General features: G+C 43.7%; 1 protein-coding gene across 1 annotated transcript in view; it reads left to right on the forward strand.

Annotated features, from left to right (window-relative positions):
• MUC6 (mucin 6, oligomeric mucus/gel-forming) overlaps positions 1-24,327 on the forward strand; it is an 88,434-nt gene that overhangs the window by 51,140 nt on the left and 12,967 nt on the right. The window contains exons 20-27 of the mRNA XM_060262402.1: positions 2,710-2,861; positions 6,642-6,783; positions 8,506-8,616; positions 14,055-14,240; positions 14,803-15,042; positions 20,229-20,385; positions 21,359-21,508; positions 22,550-22,612. Of these exons, the coding sequence (XP_060118385.1) occupies positions 2,710-2,861; positions 6,642-6,783; positions 8,506-8,616; positions 14,055-14,240; positions 14,803-15,042; positions 20,229-20,385; positions 21,359-21,508; positions 22,550-22,612 (1,201 nt within the window). The remainder of the gene's footprint in view (positions 1-2,709; positions 2,862-6,641; positions 6,784-8,505; positions 8,617-14,054; positions 14,241-14,802; positions 15,043-20,228; positions 20,386-21,358; positions 21,509-22,549; positions 22,613-24,327) is intronic.

Consider the following 24,327-nt stretch of genomic DNA (forward strand, 5'->3'; position numbering starts at 1 on the left):
ATGCTAACTGGAAGAGGACAGTCTTGCAGGCCTTGCGGAACTGTCCAAGGTTCCACAAGGCCCTCACTTCATCGGGTAACTGGTTCTACCAGCAGGGGGCTGTGATTGAAAAAGCCCTATCTCTGGTCAATTTCAGTCGGGCCTCCTTCGGCCTGGGGATTACTAGCTGATTTTGTGATCCAGTTCTAAGTACTCTTTGAGGAACGTATGGGGAGAGACGGTCCCTAAGGTAGATAGGTCCTAGGCCATATAGGGCTTTAAAGGTAATAACCAGCACCTTGTAACGAACCCGGTATACTATTGGCAGCCAGTGCAGTTCCCGTAGCCCCGGCTGAATGCGCTCTCGCCTGGGAAGCCCTAATAACAGCCGGGCCGCAGCGTTCTGCTCTAGCTGCAACTTCCGGGTTTGGCACAGGGGCAGCCCCATGTAGAGGGCATTACAGTAGTCCAACCTCAAGGTGACTGTTGCATGGATCACTGTTGCCAAGTCGCCATGCTCCAGGAAGGGAACCAACTGCCTTGCCCGCCTAAGATGAAAAAATGCTGACTTAGCAGTGGCTGCTATCTGGGCCTCCATTTTCAAGGCAGGCTCCAGTAGAAACCCCCAAGCTCCTGACCTTGCACACCATTGTTAGTGGCACACCGTCAAAGGCCGGTAGGGGAATTTCCCTTCCTGGACCCCCGCGACCCAGGCAAAGGACCTCTGTCTTCACTGGATTTAGCTTCAGTCTACTCAGCCTAAGCCATCCAGCCATGGCTTGCAGCACCAGGTCCAGATTTTCTGGGACAGAGCCAGGCCGTCCATCTATCAGCAGATAGAGCTGAGTGTCGTCAGCGTACTGGTGACAACCCAGCCCATACCTCCGGGCAATCTGGGCAATGGGGCGCATGTAGATGTTAAACAACATCAGGGAGAGCACTGCCCCCTGAGGCACCCCGCAGTCAAGTGTGTATCTCCATGACAGTTCACCCCCAATCACCACCCTTTGTCCCCGACCATCAAGGAAAGAGGAAAGCCATTGTAAGGCCAACCCCTGATTCCCCGTGTCGATGAGACAGCAGGTCAGCAACCGATGGTCGACCGTATCAAACACTGCCGATAGGTCTAACAACATCAGTACTGCCAAGCCGCCTTGATCCAGGTGCCGCTGGAGGTCATCTACCAGGGCGACCAGCACTGTCTCCACCCCATGGCCTGGGCAAAAGCCGGACTGGTGGGGATCTAAAATGGAAGTGTCCTCCAGAAAGCTCTGTAACTGCAGCACCACTGCCCTCTCAATAATTTAACCCAAGAAGAGTAAATTCGAGACTGGCCGGTAGTGTGCCAATTCGGCCGGGTCTAGTGTTGATTTTTTCAAGAGAGGGTGGACCACAGCCTCTTTAAGAGGTGTTGGAAAATGCCCTTCCATAAGGGATCTATTCACGACATCCCGTATAGGATATCTGAGCTCCCTCTGGCAAGCTTTAATAAGCCAGGAGGGAGAAGGGTCCAGATCACAAGTTGTAGGGTGTGCAGTAGAGAGGATCCTGTCAACTTCTTCTAGCCTGAGAGTACTGAAGCAATCCAGGACAAAACCAGAAGACAGGCACGGGGCCTCGAGTTCACATACTGTCTCCAATGTGGTGGGAAGGTCGTGGCGGAGCGACAAGATCTTATCTGCAAAGAAATTCGCAAAGGCCTCACAGCCGATCTCCAATTACTTAGAATTTGACCTGCCTTGTGGCAGCGTTGTAAGGGTCTGAATTGTATTGAACAATAGTGCTGGGCACAAAATTGCAGATGCAATCTTGGTCGCAAAGTACATTTTCTTTGCGGCTTTGACTGCCATCTCATAGTACCTCATAAACTATAAGATGTTCTAGTCACTTCATCTCGAGTACGCTGCCACTGCCTCTCTAGTCATCTGAGTCCTCGCTTCATCTGTCATAACTCCATGCTATACCATGGTGCCAGCTTCGAGCGGGGGCGCAGAGGATGCCGAGGTGCGATCTCATCAATGGCTCTGGAGAGTCTGTCATACCAAGACTGTCAGGTCATCCAGGGAATCGGCAGGAGGCCAGGGATCCCATAGAGCCATCTGGAACCACTCCGGGTCCATCTGGCTCCGCAGGTGAGCTAAAATATGCTCGCCGCCTAAACGGGCTTGAAGGGTTGTCATATAGAGGATAGTGCAGAGTTGTTTTCTGTTGCCCCAGAAGGTTGGACCAGAACCAATGGGTTGAAATTAAATAAAAAGAGTTTTTGACTAAATGTTAGGAAGAACTTCCTCGCAGTTAGAGAAGTTCCTCAGTGGAACAGGCTTCCTCAGAAGATGGTGGGCTCTCCTTTCAAAGTTCTTCAACAGAGACTAGATGGCCATCTGGCAGCAATGCTTATTCTGTGAATTAGGCAGATCATGAGAGGGAGGGCAGGAAGGGTTGCATCAGTGCTTAGTTCTCATGGCCCTTTCTTGCACACCCAGGAAAATGCTGATTGCCACTTTGGAGTCAGTTAGCAATTTTTCTCCAGGCCAGTTTGGCCAAGGATCTTAGAGGGTTTTTTTCCCCATCTTCTGGACATGGAACAGGGGTCACCAGAGGTATGGGGGGGAGGTATTTCTTAGTTTTCTGCACTGTGTGGGGGGTTGGATTGGATGACCCTGGAGATCCCTTCCAACTCTATGATTCTCTGATCCTATGACTGAGTTTGGAATTGACAAATTTTTCCAGATTCCCAGCAGATGTGAATCAGGCTGTGTTTGTGCTGATGGTTTATATGAAAAGCTAGATGGTACATGTGTGCCAGCTGATGAATGCCCTTGTGAATATGGTGGCATTTCTTATGCAAAAGGGGAGGAAATTCACACCGAATGTAAAACCTGGTAAGACTTTATACTTATATCAACTTGTTTTCATGAACAAAGTGTACAATGATACAATTCAAATGTGTCATGTTCTCAGGGTGCAGGCAGGCAGGAGTCCAAAGCCAGTCCAAGGTCAAAGCCCAGGAAATCAAACAGGAGCCAGGTTACCAATGCAGAATCACAAACCGGAATCAGAAGTCAATGACCAAAAGCCAAAAGGTCAGGGTGCCAAGGAAATCAAGCAGGTCAGGATCAGGAAGGAGCGTGGATGCAAGTCAGAGAATAGACTTGTTGCTTCCACAAGGTTACCAGGTCCTGGGTGGGAGATATATGGGAGTCTCAATCAGCCTGCTCCCTGGGTGGCCCAGTTGCATGGTGCCAACTGAGCTGAGCCCATTTACATCACAAGGGAACCTGGAAGGACTTGTAGGAGGGACTTCACTATCTCTTGCACCCCCTCACCACACTATTTCCTCTTTCCCTCTTCCTAGCTGTTCCCACATCCTTACTGTTCCCTTTCTTTTCTCCTTCACACCCATGCACCAGCCGTGATGGCCAGCAGTTCCCGCTCCCAGATGGTGTAGTTGCGCTCTGTGGGCGTCAGCTGCCATGAGTAGTATGCGCAGGGTTGTAGTGGCTGGGAGGGGTCCTCCTGTTGAGATAGCACTGCACCAAGGGCCACGCTGGAGAAGTCGGTCTCTACTGTTAACGGCAGCTGTGGGTCTGGGTAACGCAGGAGCGGCTCGGTGGTGAAGCAGGTTTTCAGGGTGGTGAAGGCATGGTCTGTCTCTGGAGTTCAGTGAAATGGTTCTTTGGGCTGGAGGAGCTGGGTCAGAGGCGTGGTTATGTCGGCATAGGCAAGGATGAACTGGCGGTAATAATTGGAAAAGCCAAGGAACCGCTGTACATCCTTGCGGTTCCGCGGCATCTGCCAGGTCAGGACTGCCTTGACTTTGTTCAGGTCTATCCGAGTCCCCTGGGGTGAGATGATGTGGCCAAGGAACTGGACTGCTGTTAAGTCGAAGGCACACTTCTCTAGCTTGGCATACAGACCATGCTTGCGCAAGCGTTGCAGGTCCTGGCAGACGTGCCCTGCGTGCTGGGCGGGGCTTTGGGAATAAATTAAAATGTCATCTAAATAAATGATCACAAAGCAGTCTGAGCATGTCGCGGAAGATGTCGTTCATCAGCCTTTGGAAGACAGTGAGGGTGTTGGTCAGGCCAAAGAGCATCATGAGATAATTGTACTGGCCATTACAGGTCCTGAAAGCCGTCTTCCATTCGTCTCCTGCGCGGATCTGCACCAAGTTGTATGAGCCCTGGAGGTCCAGTTTGGTATAGACCTGGGCCCCCTTAAGGTGATCCAGTAGTTCTGGGATCAGTGGCAAAGGGTAGCGGTCCCAAACAGTGATTTTGTTCAGGGCCCGGTAGTCATTGCAGGGCTGGAGTTCATCACCTTTCTTCTTGACAAAGAGAACAGGGGCGGACAGCGGGGACGTGGATGGCCGGATGAAACCCCATTCCAGGTTTATGGTGAGAAAGTCCCGCAGGGCTGCTAGCTCCGGTTTGAATATGGGGTAGAACCGCCCCATAGGCAGGGGTGCCCCTGGTGCCAAATTGATGGCGCAGTCATAAGGCCGTTGTGGGGGGAGCTGGTCGGCTCCCTTTTCCTCAAAGACATCAGCAACATAGGCCGGGGGAAGTAGAGGACCACCAGCTGGGGCGGGGGTGGTAGCGGCCAGGGTGGCCAACTGGGCCTGGTGAGGACAAGGGTCCTTGAAGCTCAGCTTACCCTGTGCCCAGTCCACAAGGGGGTTGTGCTTTACGAGCCAGGAGAGTCCCAGAATGAGGGGAAAGCAGGGCATGCGAGCAACATTGAATTGTACTTGCTCGTGATGGTGTTGGATCTGGAGTGTGATTGGGTGGGTCTCCTGGGTCACCGGACCGGAGCGGAGGAGGCACCTGTCGACGGCTTTGACCAGGGTCGGAGTGACTTTGTCCTGCACCAGGATCTGGTGTTGCTTCACAAAGGCCATGTCGACAAAGCAGCGGGTGGCCCTGGAGTTGACCATGGTGTAGACGAACAGCCAGCGCTTGTCCGGCAAGCCAAGTGTAACCGGTACGAGGAACAGGCCCTGGTTGGTAACATAGGGTTCAGGGGACCCAGCTAGGTGCCCCAAGACGAGGGGTCCACTCAGACTTGGGGCTGGTCTTTTACTGGCGGCGGTGGTATGATACTGGGCTGGGTGCACTTGGCGGGGCAGCCAGAGGAGAAGTGCCCCGCCCCTCCACAGTACAGGCAGAGATTCTGTGAGCAGTGCCATGCTTTTTCCTCGGGGGTGAGCCGCGGCTGCGCAGCCCTGAGTTGCATGGGCTCGGGGTCGTCAGTCTTGGGACTGGTGTGCATCGAGGTTGTCACCATCGCTAGGTGTCAGGGCAGCTGAGAGGGATGGGTGCTGCTTCGCTCTTGGTGTCAGCTTTCCAGGCAGCCATTGATGCGGAGACACAGCATGATTAGGCCTTGCAGTGTGGCCGGTAAGTCTACTTGTGCCAACTCATCAAGGACTTCGTCAGCCAGCCCCTCCATATACTGGTCCATGAGAGATCTTATGATTGGTGGTGGCTGCTTGCTGGGGGTTAGCAAAGGCTACCACCATATGATCCAGAAAGCCCTGGTAGTCAGTCAGCAGGGGTGATGGGGCTAGAAGCAAGGGGGTAGCCCATTTAGCTGCCTGCCCCTTTAAGAAGCTGACAATGAAGCATACCTTGGTCTTGTCATTGGGGAAGTCTCTGGCACGTAATTCAATATACAGTTTGCACTGTGCCAGGAATGCAGGAAACTCCTCTACCTTCCCAGTGAACTTCTCTAGGGAAAGCACTGGGCACTTGGGTGGGGCAGCAACAGTGGCTTGCTGCTGCTGTTGCAGGTGAGCCACCATTTGAGTGAGGTGCTGTACCTGAGTGAGCAAGGCTGCTAGCTGCCCAGAGCTTGCCTCCTCATCCATCTTGTGGAGTGAGTGTATGGGTGGAAGCAATCTGTCACGTTCTCAGGGTGCAGGCAGGCAGGAGTCCAAAGCCAGCCCAAGGTCAAAGTCCAGGAAGTCAAGCAGGAGCCAAATTACCAATGCAGAATCACAAACCGGAATCAGAAGTCAATGTCCAAAAGCCACAAGGTCAGGGTGCCAAGGAAATCAAGCAGGTCAGGATCAGGAAGGAGCATGGATGCAAGCCAGAGAATAGACTTGTTCCTTCCACAAGGTTACCAGGTCCTGGGTGGGAGATATATGGGAGTCTCAATCAGCCTGCTCCCTGGGTGGCAGTGACTCTGCTAGAACTCAGGGCTGAGAGATGTGAAGCATTGACGTGCCTCATGTCTTCACTCTGAAAGTTCTTTCCGGAGCCTGCTTCGAACTCTTGAGATGGAAGGAGGAGAGCGTGGAGGAGATTGATCATCAACAACTGTCACTGGTGCCTGGAGAGTGATTGATGGGCCAGCTGCTGTTTGTTCAGCTGAGGAACTGGCTGGCAACTCTTCCAGGTCTGTTAACCCTTCCAGCTCCTCCTCGTCAGGGCTCATGACAAAATAACAGTTATTACAAAGCCTAAGAAATGCTGGCTCTGAAAATCCACTTAATTGCTACTTGCTGCATAACTACTGAAATACAGCTAAACTGAATATGAGATTCCAGGACATGAAATTAATGCCATGTGAAGAAATTCAGGATGTTAACTCTTGACTGTTGTATTAACTTGATATGCATTTGAAGCTTTCCTGATCAATTCTCTGTTCCTCACTAGCACTTGCACAAGAGGAAAATGGAAATGCTTCAAGAAATCCAGGTGCTCCTCAACATGCAGCCTCTATGGGGAAGGTCATATCACCACTTTTGATGGACAGCGCTTTGTGTTTGATGGCAACTGTGAATACATACTAGCTATGGTAACATTACTTTTATTGCTTACATACTATTATTCCAACTATCTGCAATTATTTTAAAAATAAAATCTTGGAACATTAAATAAGTAGTCTAGAATAAATGTTAGCAATTTGAATCAAGATTTACTTTGTAGTCCATGCTATACCTTAAAAACATTGATTTCAAATATTTGTGACTATATTATCAAAAGTAATATTGCCTGAATTCTTCTTCCACATTTAATGCAACTACCTTTTTCCTGCAAAATTTAAATATAACTTCCAATTTATTCGCATGAAGGGAAGTACAAATAGATTGTAGAAGCAATATCTTCATAAATCAAGTATCTTTGTATAACCAGTGCTTCACCAAAAATATTACATTTTCTATTGACCAAAAGTCATTCAATAACAATGTTAATATGGACTGTAGTATGACCCTTAATTCTTTCATGATTGGATCTAAAATTAGGGTGTTATCAGTCCAATCCTTCTAGCAAACTATGATAAATGACATAATGAATAAAAATTTAAGTTGTCACAGAAAAGCAAGTACTATTGTTCTTTTTTCCCTTTCCTCTTCAATATAAAGGTTACAGATTATATATTCTGATCTGAAATACATGTTGTCTTTCTTTGGTTACCAGGTCCTGGGTGGGAGATATATGGGAGTCTCAATCAGCCTGCTCCCTGGGTGGCAGTGACTCTGCTAGAACTCAGGGCTGAGAGATGTGAAGCATCGACGTGCCTCATGTCTTCGCTCTGAAAGTCTTTCTTTGTATTTGCATTCTAAAATAATAGGATTACAAAAGCAAACTGTCAAAGAAAAGGATAGCCTGGAGTTTTCTAGCATGGACATTCCTTTGTGTTGATTTTACCTGTTATATATTCTAATAGCCAAGGTTAGCCCCATCTGCAGATACTTAAATGTGAAGATTGGGGCCAATTAGACAGAAGGAAACATTTCCTGCACAGTTGGGGGAAACTGGATTCTTGGAGAAAAATCTGAAAACCTTTAGAAATGGAAGGGGAATTTAAATCACCCCTCAACAAAGAATCATTGCCTGCACTTGTACCACAACTTGCTTCTGCTGCCCTGGTAGCATCCATCCTCATTTCCATGTTTATATGACAGTAGAGGAGCTCTTGCTTGTGCCAGATAGGTGCAGACAAGCAGGGCAAGGGAGGGCAGGAACCACCTACTGCTATTGTTCTCCCTGCAGCAACAAAGAGGAGGCAACACTGAGGACCCACACCTCTCCTCATCATTCTGCCAACCCCTCTTGCCATTCTGCCCACCCACCCCGTCCTTGCTGCTTTGCTTGCTGCCAGTCCTTACCTCATTTATATGCACAATTGCCCTGCTGGATTTGGTCTGATCATTTTCTGTTTACAAATCAGGAAATGATACGGAGACCTAATTTGTTCTAATGCTCCAGTAAACACATGGTCAAGTACAGTTTTTAAATTCAGCTATCCAATTGTCTTCTCACATTGCATTTGAATACCTAATATTTTTAACATGCGTGTTTCACCTCATGTTAGTGCCCATGAAGCTTCCAGTTCCAAGCCTCTATTTGCATTATGTTTGGGACAGAGACCATCCATTTGTTTTGCTTTGGAAACATGTAGAAGATCCTATATGGTCTGCATTAATTTTTTCATACATTAAATCCTCATATAGAATTTGTTACCTGCCGATTCTGAATGTATTAATGATTATCCAATGGTTCTTCTTTTCCTTAGGATGGTTGTGGCATGAACAGATCTAGCCACACTTTTAAAATGGTGACTGAGAATGTAATCTGTGGGAATACAGGGGTCACGTGTTCCAGATCTATCAAGGTCCACATAGGGGTAAGAATAATATATAATTATTATTATGCTCAAGCTCAGTTTCTTAGTCACAGAGGCATTCAAGAAATGATTTCCTCATTCAAACATTAACAGCATTTTTTTTAAAAAAAGTATATGATTCTTCCTACATTTCTACTATGTTAGTAATCGGCCTAAGATACTCCGATATTGTCATTATAAAATATAACTAACCTACAAGTTTGAAATCTTTCCATCTGATGAAGCATGATAGATCTAAAAGCTATGGGAACTAATGAATGAGTGACTAGGCAGCAATCCAAATCAGGTCTACTCAGAATCCTACTCAGGTCTATTCAATGGGGCTTATTCCTAGGAAAGTATTCTATAGGTTCTGCTGTTACTCCAGTCCAGTTTAAGCACAATGAAATCAACAGGTTTAGATCAGAGAAATCCTGCATAGAAGTGCACTCTTAGATAGGAATAAAAGTTGTCAGAGAATATATTACCTTGCAGATTGGATTTGTGCGCATTATAACTATGTGTACAATTAACTAATGTTAATTGAGAATTTGGAGTAAATCAGTTTGGGGTAAAGTTACAGCAAAATAAACTGCAATAGATTATAATGGTCATTAAAAACTCTACAAAGGCCAACTTTTAAGTAAAAGCAGTTATAACAAATTCAAAGTATGACCAGAATAGAAAGTGTCCAGAGTTCCTCATAAAAAACTTTTCAAAATAGGCAAAAAGTGGATGTTGTCAAAATTAGTAAATACAACGGCACCTACAAGGACTTGCGGAAGCCATCCTCTCCTGCAAAATTTTCTCTTTCCCTTCTATGAAAGCCCCCATATTCTCTCATTTTTTCTGCTTCCTTCTCACCCAACATACAAATTACCTTTATCTGCCCCCCACCCCACTTGTGTGGTTGTCAGGGTCCATGCAGTGTCTCCTGTCATGTTTTGCCTGCCTTTTCCTGTCCCTTCTATGCCATATATTGTTGTTGGAATGGGTTGTGTTAGATTATTATGTCTCTCTCAGAGAGCATTAGTGGCCGGGCCTCGCCTCCCTTGCTCTGTACCATCCAGAGCTTGGGAATAAGACAAGGGATGAACTCACTGTTAACAGGAAATAGTTATGTCTTTGAAGGCCTGGGAGAGGAGGAAGAGCCCACAGCTTTGGGAATGCATTTAATGTTGTATGTAACTTTCAGTTTCACTTCTGACAAAGCCTCTGTATGGAAAGGTTTGAACTAGTAGCATGTCAGTAAAGCTTCTTCTATGCTTTCATAAATAGAAGTCTATTTGAGTGTTACTTAACAAAACCTCACAGTAATACCATAGCTGAGCCAAACCCACTTGCATAGTAAAGAGGCCTTTGAGGACTTGTGGGGGGGTACCTCATTTTCCCCTGTTTCCCCTTCCTGCACTTTTTCCTCTTTCCCTTCTTGTGGCAATACCATTTCCTCTCCCCTTTCTATGCCTCATTCTCTCCTTTGCAGCCGTTCACCAGCCTGTTCTTTATCTGCCCCTTATCTTCATTATAATTATTATTTATTTACTTCATTTATTACCAGTCTTTCTCTACAGTGTGGACCAGAGCAGCTTACATCATTCTCCTCTTTTCCATTTTATCCTCAAAGCAATGCTATGAGGTAGGAAGGCTGAAAGCATGTGACTGGCCCAAGGTTGCATAGTGAGCTTCCATGGCAGACTGATGATTTGAACTTGGGTCTCCCAGATCCTAGTCTGAGCTCTAATTGCTACACCACACTGGCTTTCTTAGAGTGGCTGCTGTTGAAGAGTAGCAAGCAACAAGGCCCAGCTGAGTCATGCCAGTCAGGTGGTAGCAAGTCACCTGGTGTTTCCACTGGACCACCAGTGAGTCCTCCATCAAAGGCCGGAACAGCCCTTGAAAGGGCCCTGCCTGCTCTCCTTACTTTCACTGACAGAAACCAAGTCTGAAATGCTGGCAAAATTGTTGTAGTTGCCTAGCAACAACCAATGAGAGCATTCATTTATTGAAGGTATGTGTGCTCCTATTATCATTTGGGGGTTTTTAATCTCCCACCATGTTTTTTTTTTTAAGATTTCAGATTTATAATATACAAGTGGTAGAGCTGCATGAACTTGTGGGGGGGCATCTTATTTCCCCCTCCCTTACTATTTCCCTCACCTGAAAGCCTTCATAACCCTTTCTCTTCTCCTTCTCCACCAGTTTGGTGTAGTGGTTAAGTGTGCGGACTCTTATCTGGGAGAACCGGGTTTGATTTCCCACTCCTCCACTTGCACCTGCTGGAATGGCCTTGGGTCAGCCATAGCTCTGGCAGAGGTTGTCCTTGAAAGGGCAGCTGCTGGGAGAGCCCTCTCAGCCCCACCCACCTCACAGGGTGTCTGTTGTGGGGGAGGAAGGTAAAGGAGATTGTGAGCCGCTCTGAGACTCTTCGGAGTGGAGGGCGGGATATAAATCCAATATCTTCTTCATCTTCTTCTTCTCTCATTTCTACCTACCTTTATCTGTTCCCTATATTCAGCTTTCCTTCCTCTGCTCTCACTAGCAGCCTTTCCTCAGGAAGGTTATGGCCCAGTTGCATGGTGCCAACTGAGCTGAGCCCATTTACATCACAAGGGAACCTTGAAGGACTTGTAGGAGGGACTTCACTATCTCTTGCACCCCCTCACCACACTATTTCCTCTTTCCCTCTTCCTAGCTATTCCCATATCCTTACTGTTCTCTTTCTTTTCTCCTTCACACGCATGCACCAGTCTACCTTTTATCTCCCCCCTCCCCAAAAAAATCTTATTTATTTATACATAATTTATATTCTGTCTTTCTCCAAAATGGGGATCCAATGCAACTTATATAATTCTCCTCTCTGTTTTATCCTCACAACACCTATATACGATAGGTTAGGCTAACAATATGTAACTGTCCCAAGGTCACCCAGTGAATTTCTACAGCAGGATGAGGATTCAAGGTCCCAGTCTAAAACTCTAGCCACTATATCACATTTGCTTTCATGAGGTGGCTGATGATGAACAATAGCAAGCAACCAGGTCTGGGTGAGTCATACAGTTAGGGCGATATCAAGTTGTTCAGTGGTGGTCGCCAAGCCTGGCTCCAATTAACCTTCCCCTCAAAGGCCAAAACAGACCTGTAAAGGGCCCTACCCCTTCCCCTACTTTTTACTGACTGAAACCAAGTCTGGAATGTTGTCTAGCAACAGCCACTGAGAGCATCTATTTATTAAGGCTACAGGCACAACTATTATTGCTTTGGGTTGTTGTTTTTTTTTAAAAAAAACATGTGATGTGGTTTTCTTTTGAGATTTCAGATTTTTCTGTAAACCTGAGACATTTTTTCAGGTTTGTTAAAAGATCTGTCTTTTCCATTAATTGCTCCAATCTCTAGATTTAAGTGTATTCAAATGGGTCCACACTTCACTATTAGACTGTACAAGTGTAAGACCTGCAAGAAACTTGTGGGGAAGGGGAATCCCTGTGCTTCTGTCTCCCCCCTTCTCTAGGCAGGACCCAGCAGCATCTCCTCCCCACCCCAAGAGCAGCAATAGCGGTGGTGGGCCTTGATTCAACTCCCAGGCCATCTTGATTGCTGTGGGAAGGCTAGATGCTTAGGAGAGACCCAGAGGTGGCATCATCTCCTGATGTGGCTCCAGGAGACACAGGAGGGAGCATGGCTCCCAGATGCCCAGGCCTGCTGAAGCCTCCTCCCTCTCTCCCCAACAATGGCAATAGCTAGGTAGTTCTTCGAGAGGTTGCAGGGATGGTTATTTTAATGGCAGCAGCAGCTTGGCCTCAGTGTGTTGGCTGAACATGCACTTTTAATTTGGGGGGAATTTTTAGTTTGGGGGGGATTTAAACCCTCCCGATATATTTTTGGTAAAGTTTCAGATTTTTCTGCAAACCTGGGGAGTTCCCCAAGTGTGCAGAAAGATCTGTTTACCTTCCATGTGGCCCTGATCTATGAGAGTAAGTATCCACACAAATGGGCCATTTTCAGACTTAGATATATAGATTTTGATTTCTTCAAGATAATATTTCAGTTAAGGCATGATTCAGCCTGCTGGCCTGGGAGGGACATAAATTGCATGCCAGGCTCTGGGAAGAGGAGGGAGAATGGATCACCATACAGAGGAGAATAACAACCAGCCCAGAGTACTTATGAGTTGAAACTGTTCAAAGGCTGATCAGGAAGGTGAAGGAAGGAAATTTCACTGAATTATATGACAGCCCCCTCTCATAGGCATAACAGAAAGATTTTTTAAAAAATTTGGGTCTTTATTTTGGTTATTGAAAATGAAAATAAATGAAGTTTCAGAGTGTCTAATTTAGGGATGTTGAACTCATTTGTTATGAGGGCCAGATCTGACATAAATGAGACCTTGTTGGGCCTGGCCATGTTTGTCTTAAAATGTAATGCCAAGTAGCAGAGATAAAACGTTATAAAGGCACAATTAAAGATTTTGTATCACTCCCATGTGATTGAGGGAACTGGACAAAGGAAGCTCTGGCTCTTTCCCTCCCTCCTCAGGGGATGAGGAGGGGGCAGAGCCAGAGCCAATAGAAGGAAAAGAGGCTTGGCTCTGTTTTTCTGCTGTGCTATTGAGAGAGCCTGGCAAAGCACGCTCTCCCTCCTCCCCTTCCTTCCCAATGGAGGAGCTTTAGCTAGTGGAGAAAATAGAGGTTTTGCTCTGTAGTTCCTGCATGATTGAGTAAGCCTAGCGAAGCAAGCTGCGACACAGAAGGAAGCAAGAGAGAGGGAGAAGAAAGCAGACTTGCTTGCTGAGCTGATAGGAACCCTCTAGGGCCTGATCTGCCCCTGGGCTGCATGTTTGACACCCCTGGTCTAACTGTTTGTTTTTCAGTGCAGCAACTCTCAATACGAAATTAAAGAAAGCAAAAACGACAAGTTAAATTTCCTACAAAAATGTAATGCTCCCTAAAATAACTCATGATGCTTTAAAGAATACATTTTCTTCTTTCTGTCTTTATAAGAAAATTGATACCTGATATTTTTATATATTTTGCTGCCTTAAACAGTTTATAAGCATTTTCTATAAAATAAAATTGATTACGTGCACAAACCTGACAAAACAAATTGAGACAAAATAACTTGCAAAGCTGGTGTTGATCGGAAGCAGTAGAACAAATTTAGAGTCCAGGGGCACCTTTAAGACCAACAAACATTTACTCAAGGTATAAGCTTTCATGTGCAGGCACACTTCCTCAGATGCATTGAAATGGAAGTTAAGAGTTCATATCAAACTGTTAACGCCCATTTCAATGTATTTGAGGAAGTGTGGCTGCAAAAGAAAGCTCTTACTTTGAATAAACTCGTGTTGGTCTTAAAGGTGCCACTGGACTCAAAATAGAAAGTCCTGCCATCCTATAATATAAGAAAAATCATTAGTCAAAGATTATGTTAGATTTTCTACTTAAATGCCATTTTTCTTGCAGGACATGACAATGATTTTGGCAGACAGAACTTACACTGTCTCTGGTGTGAATCCATTGATAAAGTACTTCATAAGAGAGAACAGTCTCCACTTCATTATCGACATCATAATCCCTGGCAAATACAATATGGTCCTTATCTGGAACAGGCATATGAACATATTCATCAAAATCTTCAGGGAAGCACAGGTAATATGAAGCACATTCCTAAATGGTTTTTCTTTGGCTTTCCAGGAAAATATATCTCAAAAGACATGGATCAAGCTGATTAGGTAATCACGGCACCAGCATATTATACTCAGGGCTTTTTTTTTCTTTTTAGAAAAAGCCCAGCAGGAACACATTTGCATATTAGGCCACCCTCTCTGATGCCAAGCCAGTCAGAACTGCGTTCCTGTGCATTCCTGCTTTTATAAAAAAAGCCATGATTATACTGTAAGCAAAGGTCTCCTGAGGAGGCTTATCTCAAGCTGGTCTTTCCACAGAGAAGTAAGGTGATCATGATGAACAGAAATTGCTGTTTTTTATGGGATGGGTTAGCTCTCACGAAGGTTGGTGGCTTTTTGAAGAGCCCAGTGAGTTATTTTTCCTAGGCAATAGCTCTTTTTCTTGGAAAAGAAAATTTAGTTCAGCATGATAACATAGTGTGAGATTTTTAAAAAATTGACACCAGGAATATAAACGTCAGCGTTTAAAAATAATGCAGTGATATGATTTTAAGAACAATGTTTCTTTCTTTATTAAAATCAAGGATCTCCTCTGTGGTTTATGTGGCAATTACAATGGGAATATAAGAGATGACTTTGAAACCCGAAGTAAATATGTGGCCTCAAATGAACTGGAGTTTGTGAATTCCTGGAAAGAGAATCCTGTCTGCGGGGATGTGTTCTTTGTGGTTGATCCATGTAGCAAAAATCCCTATCGCAAAGCATGGGCAGAGAAGAAGTGCTCTATCATCAACAGTAAAGTATTTGCTGCTTGCCATAGCAAGGTAAAAACATGAAAAAGAGCCATTTTATTATATCCTTTATGTACCAATGGTGTGAATTAGTGCAAGATATTAATATTTTTCAATATATGCTTTCAACTTTACATTTTCCTTATTGATTCTACTGAATTTTAACAAACTATTTAAACATGGACTTTAAAAAAGCAAGCTTTTTAAATATAGTCAATAAAATGTATTCTGTTAGCTAATTTCCTCTTTATTTTTAGTACTATGCAATACTGATACGATTATCATTGTATTATCTATATCAAAATGTTTGCATAAACAGCTTACAAACAAAAGTATATTCCCTTAGTTCCCACTTGCATATTTCAGTGGCAAACTCTGACTAAAAGGTCTCAATTCTGAAATGATAAAAGTGGCCAAATGTTTTCTCAAATACAGAAGGCTATGAGAACATCCTAGACAGTTCTACTCAGGTCTCTTCAGTTCTTAGGATTCCACTGTATATTTTGAAGATGGGAGTAGATTCTGAAATGGGAATGTACTTCACTGAGTTATTCCAGTAACTAGGAATAAGGCCTGTTGTGAAAATAAATGCAATAGGCTCTAGAAAGAAGCTCTGGGCGAGTGCCCCGGCCTTGGGCACTCAATATCAGTTTGCTGTGATGTCATAGCCGGACGATGATCATGCAGATGCTGAAGCTCAGCATACCTTTCATCTGCAGTTCATTGTTGCTGCCTTTGCCCGTTGTGTTTGACCTTGTGGTGTTTAGCATCAGTGTGTGCTTGTGGGGTTATTTGGGGGGTTTTGGACTGGCATGGTTGCATTATGGTTTATCATAGAGTATGCACCGTGGCTGTTTTCTGCAGGGAAATTGATCTGACTTCCGATTTCCATCTCCTCCCCCCTCCTTGCAGCCTTTACCTAGGAAAAGGACAGTCTTTCTCCACAGGGGGGACCAAAGCAGCTTACATCATTCTCCTCTCCCCCTTTGATCTGCAAAACAATCCTGTGAGGTAGGTTAGGATGAAAGTCTCTGACTGATCCAAAATTACCCAGTCAACTTCCAGAGCAAGAACATGGGTCTGGCAGACCCTGCTCTGCTACACTACATTGGCTGTCATAGGGGGGGCTGGTGCTGAACAGTAGCAAGCAAACAGGCCTAGTTAAGTCATGCCAGGTGGCATCAAGTTACCCAGAGGGTGCTGCCAGGCCTAGGGTAGCCAACCTCCAGGTGGAGCCTGAAGATCTCCTGGTATCACAGTAAACTCCAGACAACATATCTCTCCCCCCCTGGAGAAAATAACTGATTTGGAGGGTGGATTACATAGCATTATATTCAGCTGAGACCTCTCCCCTCTCCAAACTCTGGCTTTCACCACAAAATCTCCAGGAATTTCCCAACCTGAAACTTGCAACAATAGTCAGGACTGGCCCGAATGAGTTCTCCCTCAAAGGCCAAAATAGGCCTGGAAAGGGCCTCCCTCTCCACTTTTTACTACAGAACCAAGCTTGGAATACTATGGCTGCCTGGCAACATCTACTGAGGAAAAAGTGAGTTGTCAGCAAAGGCAGCTTCTCCAGTGGCTCAATCTTTATCTGTCCTGGGGGTGGAGGTTGAGTTTCCTCTCTGTTGAGATTGAGCAACATGTGGCTCAGCCAATGGAAGGCAAGGTGAGTCATCAGCAACACAGCTTGCCTTTTTTATATATAGAGAGAGAATCCTACTGAAATCAATGGTTTAGAATGGTATAATGCTACATAGGATAGTATTACCTGTTTTTCCTAAAGTATGTTAGAAATCAGAGTTGCATTCAGTTCTCTCTTTTGTGCCTAAATATATTCTCCAGTGCTGAGAAGGTACAGGGGGAAAGTCTTCACAATCAGAGCTGTAAAAGCTATAAAAACATAATCAAATTCGAATAAGTTTAATTAAAATAATTTAATTAGTGCCCCCAGCACCCCATCTCAGAAAAAATCCTGGCTACAGGGCTGTATAAAAGTGTGGGGGTCAGATCAGGAGCAAAATTTCATTGATAGATTTGGGAAAATGAATGTGCTATTGGGTCAGCCTCTCACTCCACCAACCTACACAATATTATTAATATTCTCCATATAAATGAAGTTTAAGGATTGCATTCAAGCACTGATTTTCAGTGACTACCAATATCGGTTATGTTTGAAATACTATATTGGCCAATCTGGGGAGATTCCATGACTCAGTCTTACATCATCTACAGTGCTGGAGAAAGTCTCAAGTTCAGTCTCTGGTATCTCCAGTTAAAGGATCAGGTGATGTGAAAAACTTCTACCTGAGAGGGCTACCAGTAAGACTAGACCAGGATTTCCCAAACTTTCCCCCCCTGTGGCCCAGTTTTTTCCCTGTGGTCCAAGTGGAGGATCCTCAGGGAGCACTACAGAAACTGACCAGGAGCTTTCCCCACCCTCTCTGATGTTTCTGAACATCAGAGAGGGACGGGGGAGGGCTTCTGGCCAGCACACAGTCTCAGTATCGCTCCCTGATCATCCTTCGTCCTGAGGACACTCAGGGAGTAATACAGAGACGCTGGCCAGAAGCTTTTCCCACCCTCTCTGATGTTTCAGAACATCAGAGAGGGAAGGGGGAGGGCTTCTGGCCAGCATGCAGTCTCACTATCGCTCCCTGATCATTCTCCACCTGGAGGACACTCAGAGAGTGCTACAATCGGTGGCAGTAGCATGGGGGGCAGGGGCTGGAGTGTGGCGCTGCATGCAGCACCGAAGATAAATAGAGAGGGGAGGGGGCAGAGGCTGTCGGGCCACCCCTGGTGACCCAGTATTGAGGCTTGCATGGCCCGGGTTGCAACCCTGCAAATGGAAAACATTGGACAAGACCATACGGACCTTGATCAACCAATGGTCTGACTTACTGGCCCTGTTTACAACTTACAGTGAATGCACATATAATCTGTGTACAGCATACACTTTATACATGCATTGGTAATTCTCATGTTGCATTAAATTGATGCACAGCTGGACATGTGGTTGAAACTACGCATACTCCTTCCTGGTTTCATTTAAAAAGTAAACACATGTTTATTCTTTCTTACAAACAGATGTACGAGTATAAGCAGGAAATATGTGCATTCACTGTAATATGAACAGGGCTAATACAAAGCAGTTTCACTATTCACATGTTCATGTGCCGCAGGGCTTTTTTTTGTAGCAGGAACTCCTCTGCATATTAGGCCACACACACATGATGTAGCCATTTCTCCTGGAGCTTACAGTAGGCCCTGTACTAAGAGCCCTGTAAGCTCTTGGAGGATTGACTACATCAGTGGAGTGCGGCCTAATATGCAAAGGAGTTCCTGCTACAAAAAAAGTCCTGATGTGCAGTTTTTAACATATACCCTTTTCCACATCTTCATTAATCTAAAGGTATTTTGTACACATGGAAATTACCAAAAGGTTGTTCTATAAATGTTCTATGAAATAAATATTATTATTTATTGCATTGAATTGAATCCGACGAAGATGGAGGTCCTGTACCTAAGTTGTGGCGGTCTAGGAAATGAGGTCTTATTACCAACCCTTGATGGGGCACGATTTACACCAGCGCCCAAGGTTAAAAACCTAGGGGTGCTCCTGGATCCCTCTCTTAATATGGAGGCCCAGGTGGCAGCCACCACCAGATCAGCCTTTTATCACCTTCAGCTGATAAGGCAGTTGGTCCCCTACCTCAAACGCAACGAGTTAGCGACAGTGATCCATGGTAGGGTCACCTCAAGATTGGATTACTGCAATGCCCTCTACATGGGGCTGCCCTTGTCTCAAACCCGAAGCTTCAACTAGTGCAGAATGTGGCAGCCAGGTTGCTACTAGGCCTTCCCTTATGGGAGCATATTCAACCTGGGCTGAAGGCACTGCACTGGTTGCCTATTGCATACCAGATTCGTTTCAGGGTGTTGGTCCTTACCTTTAAGGCCCTATATGGCCAGGGACCTGCATACCTTAGGGACTGCCTTTCCCCACATGTTCCCCAGAGAGCACTTCGGTCTGGATCACAAAATCTTCTCTCAATCCCCGGTCCTAAGGAAGCCAGGCTCATGACAACTAGAACCAGGGCTCTGTAGTGGCCCCAAGCTGGTGGAATGAGTTGCCGGAAGAAGTTAGGGCCATGCGAGAGCTCATACAGTTCCGCAGGGTTTGTAAGACGGCACTCTTCCACCAGGCATTTGCAAACTAGATTGCTGGCCACTACAGTTCTCAGGAAACTTCTGGACCACCTCTTGCAAGCTGCTCTATAGCAGCAGCGGAAAGGACCATCTAAGACTCGCCTATAGAGAACATAAATCTAAATGTAAGATCATAGCATCAAAATGTTAATTTCCTGTGTTTTTAAATTGTTTTATGGTTTTTATGTCCTATTATATGTTTATACCCATGCATACGCATGAGCATGTAAGCCACCCTGAGCCTTCTTCAGCGGGAAGGGCAGGATATAAATAAAACTAAATAAATATTTGATTTTGTAGACATCATGAGGGCTCAGGGAAAATATAAATATACAAGTTCACTCTAGATGCAGTGGAAAGTGCCATCAAGTCACAGCTGATGTGTGATCCTGTAGGGTTGTCAAGGCAAAGGATGTTCAGAGGTGGTTTGCCATTGCCTGCCTCTCTGTCATTACCCTGGTATTCCTTGGAGGTCTCCCATCCAAATCATAGCCAGGGCCACTACTGCTTAGCTCCTGAGAACAGGTTCACCTGGACTACCCAGGTCAAATCTACATAGTGCCCTTTTATGCATGTTGATCCTGATCTAGATGGAAATTCATGTGTGAAAGCCTGAGTCTGATTCCTCACCAGCAGTTGCTCTGCCCCCAGGCTTTTGCTCAAGTGACTGATTCCCCACCAGTTGTTGGGCCTTTTGATCCATGGCTACCTCTCATTCCCCTTGCGGTGACCGGATCTGGGTTTTTAGAAATCCAGTCACAACAAGGGAAATGGGAAGGAAGTATCTGCGGATTAAAAGGCATTCATGCAGCAACTGGTGAGGAATCGATTGCTTGAACCGGCTCAAGCAGAAGTCCAGGGGTGGAGCAACTGCTGGTGAGGAATCAGTCTGACTGTGTTTTAAATGATATGTGGTTATCTCTTATTAAATTGTAAAACTAAAAGAAAATATATAGAGTTATATGTGCCTTCCCATTAAATTCTTAATTCTTCTGTTCCTTCTACAGGTATACCGCATGCCTTATTATGAAAATTGTGTACGGGATTCATGTGGATGTGACACTGGAGGAGACTGTGATTGCATGTGTGATGCCATTGCAGTGTATGCAAAAGCTTGCTTAGATGTTGGTGTCTGCATTGATTGGAGAGCCCCAGATTTCTGCCGTAAGTTTTAGTACGGCTTTTTGAAAGTGTGATGGATCTTAACTAGATATATATAAGTAGAAATTAAAAAATCAATCACATTTTTAAAAGCGATGTTAATGTAATATTATGCATCATTTGCTCTGCAACATTAGCAATACTAATGTAGTGATTGCCAAGTATATATAAAAGGGAGAATTATATTCTTAGAGCACTGGCTTTTAAATTGTAGTCCTAGGAACTTTGGCATTTTTCATATACTTAACAAGGGTTCCATAATGAGAAGAACGGTAACAGTAGGTAGTTTTCATCAAAGGCAGCTTATCCACTATACCAATGATCTCTTACAATGTGCAGTCGCAGAAGAGTATTAAATGCAATTCAGTGGGCAATTCCAGTCATGGGATAGTGGGCAGGATAATGAGGCCTGTCAAACCTTCACCCTGGAACATGTCCCAGGGTCTTCTGCCATGTTCCTTGGTACAATAATACGAAAAGGGATTCCATGGGCAGGGAATCTGAAAATATTTATTTATTTATTTATTTATTTATTTATTTATTATTTATTACGTTCGACTTATATCCCGCCTTTTCCGCAGGCGGACTCAGGGCGGCTCACAACATCATGTCAATACAGTTAAACCAATAAAACATGTAAAACCATAATTTACATATTTCAATTTTCAATTTTTCAAAATATTGGAATATTGTCAAAAACAGAGTTCTACATATTGCAAGTAAACTGTATTGGTTCACTGAAGAAGATTTAACTTTCTTCAGTCTTTACAGAAATGATGTAAATAAGTCTGGTCACCTTGTCTTCCTAAACTTTGTAGGACACAGATAAACATCTGCATCAGGAAGTACTACACAGTTCAGAGTGTGAACAAGTGAAATATATTGCCAAATACTATTTGCATATTCTTTCTCATAACGAAAAAAAGAACAAATTTGTATTTTCTCTTTGTAACAATAATCTTTTCACCTATTTTAGCTGTCTACTGTGATTATTTCAATTCCCACAAGAAAACTGGCATGCAAGGCACCTATTATAATTATGTTAATGAACTGAATTGCACCTGGCATTACCGTCCCTGTAACTGCCCATTCCAGTTACAAAGCTACAAATACGTCAACATTGAAGGTAACAATCTTTATTCCATTAAAACAAAAATGATATAATACAAAAGACTGCAAGGCAAGTTTCTTGAAAGCTGCTATTGCTTCTTCTAACAGTTGATATTCTCTGTAACCATTCTTAGTCACTGCACCATTCACCTACAGTTCAAAAAACCATGATTCTTCAGAGTTTCTTCCAACTGTGGATAGGCTGCATCTTCTCCTCTCCCTCCCCCCCCCCAAAAAAAATCAAACTTCCAAACTGAGTGCCAAGGTGAATTGTTCAAATGCTACAGTGTCTAGTCTTGCTTTACAATTTTCCTGGGAAAGCCAAGCAAGCAAAGGGACTGGTTTCCCCAGGGATAGTGTATGCCACTAATAACTAAGGTAATCATATGGATCAGTATTCTCAGATATTTTACTGATGCTTCAGGGAGGGAGACTCTACTGTGATTGTTTCTCCACACAAATGTTCACTTTACTTCAAGAAAGGGCACTTGGTCTCCTTCTAGGCTTTCTCAGAGTGAGTATAAAGTGGACATATGCAATATAAATAGCAATTCAATATTATATATTTCCTTCTGTAGAGTACAGGATATAAATTGTTACATAACAAATGACAGACTAATATTTTTTGGTGTTATTATTGTTCTGTTCTTGTTCTGGTTTGTACCAGCCTATAAGTGTGGCTCTCAGTCACCTTTATTGATCATGCATATGTGAAAACCTATGCTAAACAATACAATTTCTTACAATAATACAAGTGCTCAAATTATACAATTGCTTTTGGCAGCCTTTTACAAGAGTTAAATTATCAAGAGCCTGTTCCACATGAATAGTGACAAGAAGCTAAGGAAAATTAGAAAAGTCAGAAAGGGGAAAAAATCTTTATATAAAACAATGTCATTGAATTCTCATGGTCAAAGGGGGGGTGATAGAGGGGCCATGCCCCCCTGGGCCCGCCGTGGCTACGGGCCTGGAACCAAATGACAAGAATTCTATTTTTCTGTGATTATCTAGAACTCTTGTTATACAAGGAACAATATGTTTCTCTTTCCTTTTCTAGGTTGTTACAACTGTTCACATGATGAATACTATGATCATCAAACACAGTCCTGCATGCCTTGTGGTAAGCCCAGAAACCTACTTTCCTTTCCCTTGATTGTAAAAGTGTCTATATTAAGAGAGGTTTTTTACTTTATATTCAAGTTACATCTGGAGGACTCTTTTAGCTCCTAAAAGAGTAATTGAAAGGTGACCTTTTATGCACCCAGATACATATTGCAATCCAGACCTGGATAGCCTGCAGGTTAGCCCAGTCTCATCAGATCTTGGAAGCTAAGCAGGATTGGCCTTGGTCAGTATTTGGATGGGAGACTTCCAAGTAATCCCAGGGACATGATGCCAAGGCACCTCTGAACTTCTCTTGCCTTGAAAACCCTACAGGGTTACCACAAGTCAGCCGTGCCTTGACAGCACTTTTCACAACACGCATTGTAGCTTTTTAAAATGGGCATACTGTTGTTCAAAATTTTTGACACAAAAGCAGTCAAATAGAAGTCAGTTCTTAAGCATGTGATAAGAAGTTATTTGTGCTAACACTGCGTAAACCAGCACTTTGAGATTATCTAAATCCTGAAATTCTATTGCTAAATTGCATTGTAGAAATAAAGAATATATGTGATTTAACAAAGCCTTATTAATTAGAAAAAAATTATAAAATGTATATGCCACCTCTTTAGAGAGCAGCTTAAGGCAGATCACAAAAAATACAATAAAATCACGAAACCAACAGCATAAAAATTACCAATAATTAGCCATAAAAACTAGTAGGAGCATAAAAACAGGATGAAACAACATTCAGCAGCACAAAATGATATTCATAAAACAGTCTCCAGGCTAGATGTATATCATAAAAGCATCTTTAAAACACACAATATCTCAGTTAAAAGCCAGATGAAAAAAATGTTCTACCCTGACACCTAAAGTACAGCAAGATCCAATAAGTACAGAGCTAATACAACCATTAAGCTTTATTGATTTGTTGTTAATATCACAATACCCTCAGAAAGCAGGAGGAGGGCTGCAAGTGTTACACACTTCATTTACATGTAGGAAAACCAAATATAATTGAGTCAACATATACAGGGCCACAATTAGGCACAATTCAAACTGAGAATGCACATTATGCACTGTATCATTTACCCATGCCCCCTTTTATTGTGGTCACTAAAATTTCTAACTTTCAAATATTGAAACCCCTTTAAGGAGAATATTATATTCTACTATTTAAGACATCAAAAGTCATGAAATATCCTATTGCCTTTTTAAACTTCAGTTTTGTAAGCAGTTTATAGTATTTAAATTTGAATGATGTTTGAAAGTGAATATAAGAAAAGGAAAGGGAATAAATAATACAATAGCTGATAAAAGTTTGGAACCACCAGGCTTACACCTTTAGTGTTTTGCTGCATTAGTGCTGTCAATTCTGGGAGTTATTACTAGTATGAATTCACTGAAGATTTTTCTGTGGAATCTTATCTGTTATATTAACACACAAAGTATCACTCCAAGAATTGATGCAAAACATGGTCACTATTTCAGTTGTACTTATCCATGTAACTTGTGGGGTTTTTTTCTAATGAATAAAATCTAGCTCATTAAGAAATCAAATTCTTTGAATCATTTGTCCCCAAAACTCTGAAGCTTTTTGATTATATAAAACATTACTTATACTATATATTGTGTTCATGTACAGGTCCACAACCCACTCCATCACCAAGCTCAACAGGTGAGTTTAAATAACAAGAATCATTGCTGCTTATGTTTTCTTTACATTGTATG

This window comes from Heteronotia binoei, chromosome 21, assembly GCF_032191835.1.
Source record: "Heteronotia binoei isolate CCM8104 ecotype False Entrance Well chromosome 21, APGP_CSIRO_Hbin_v1, whole genome shotgun sequence".
Lineage (NCBI taxonomy): Eukaryota > Metazoa > Chordata > Lepidosauria > Squamata > Gekkonidae > Heteronotia > Heteronotia binoei.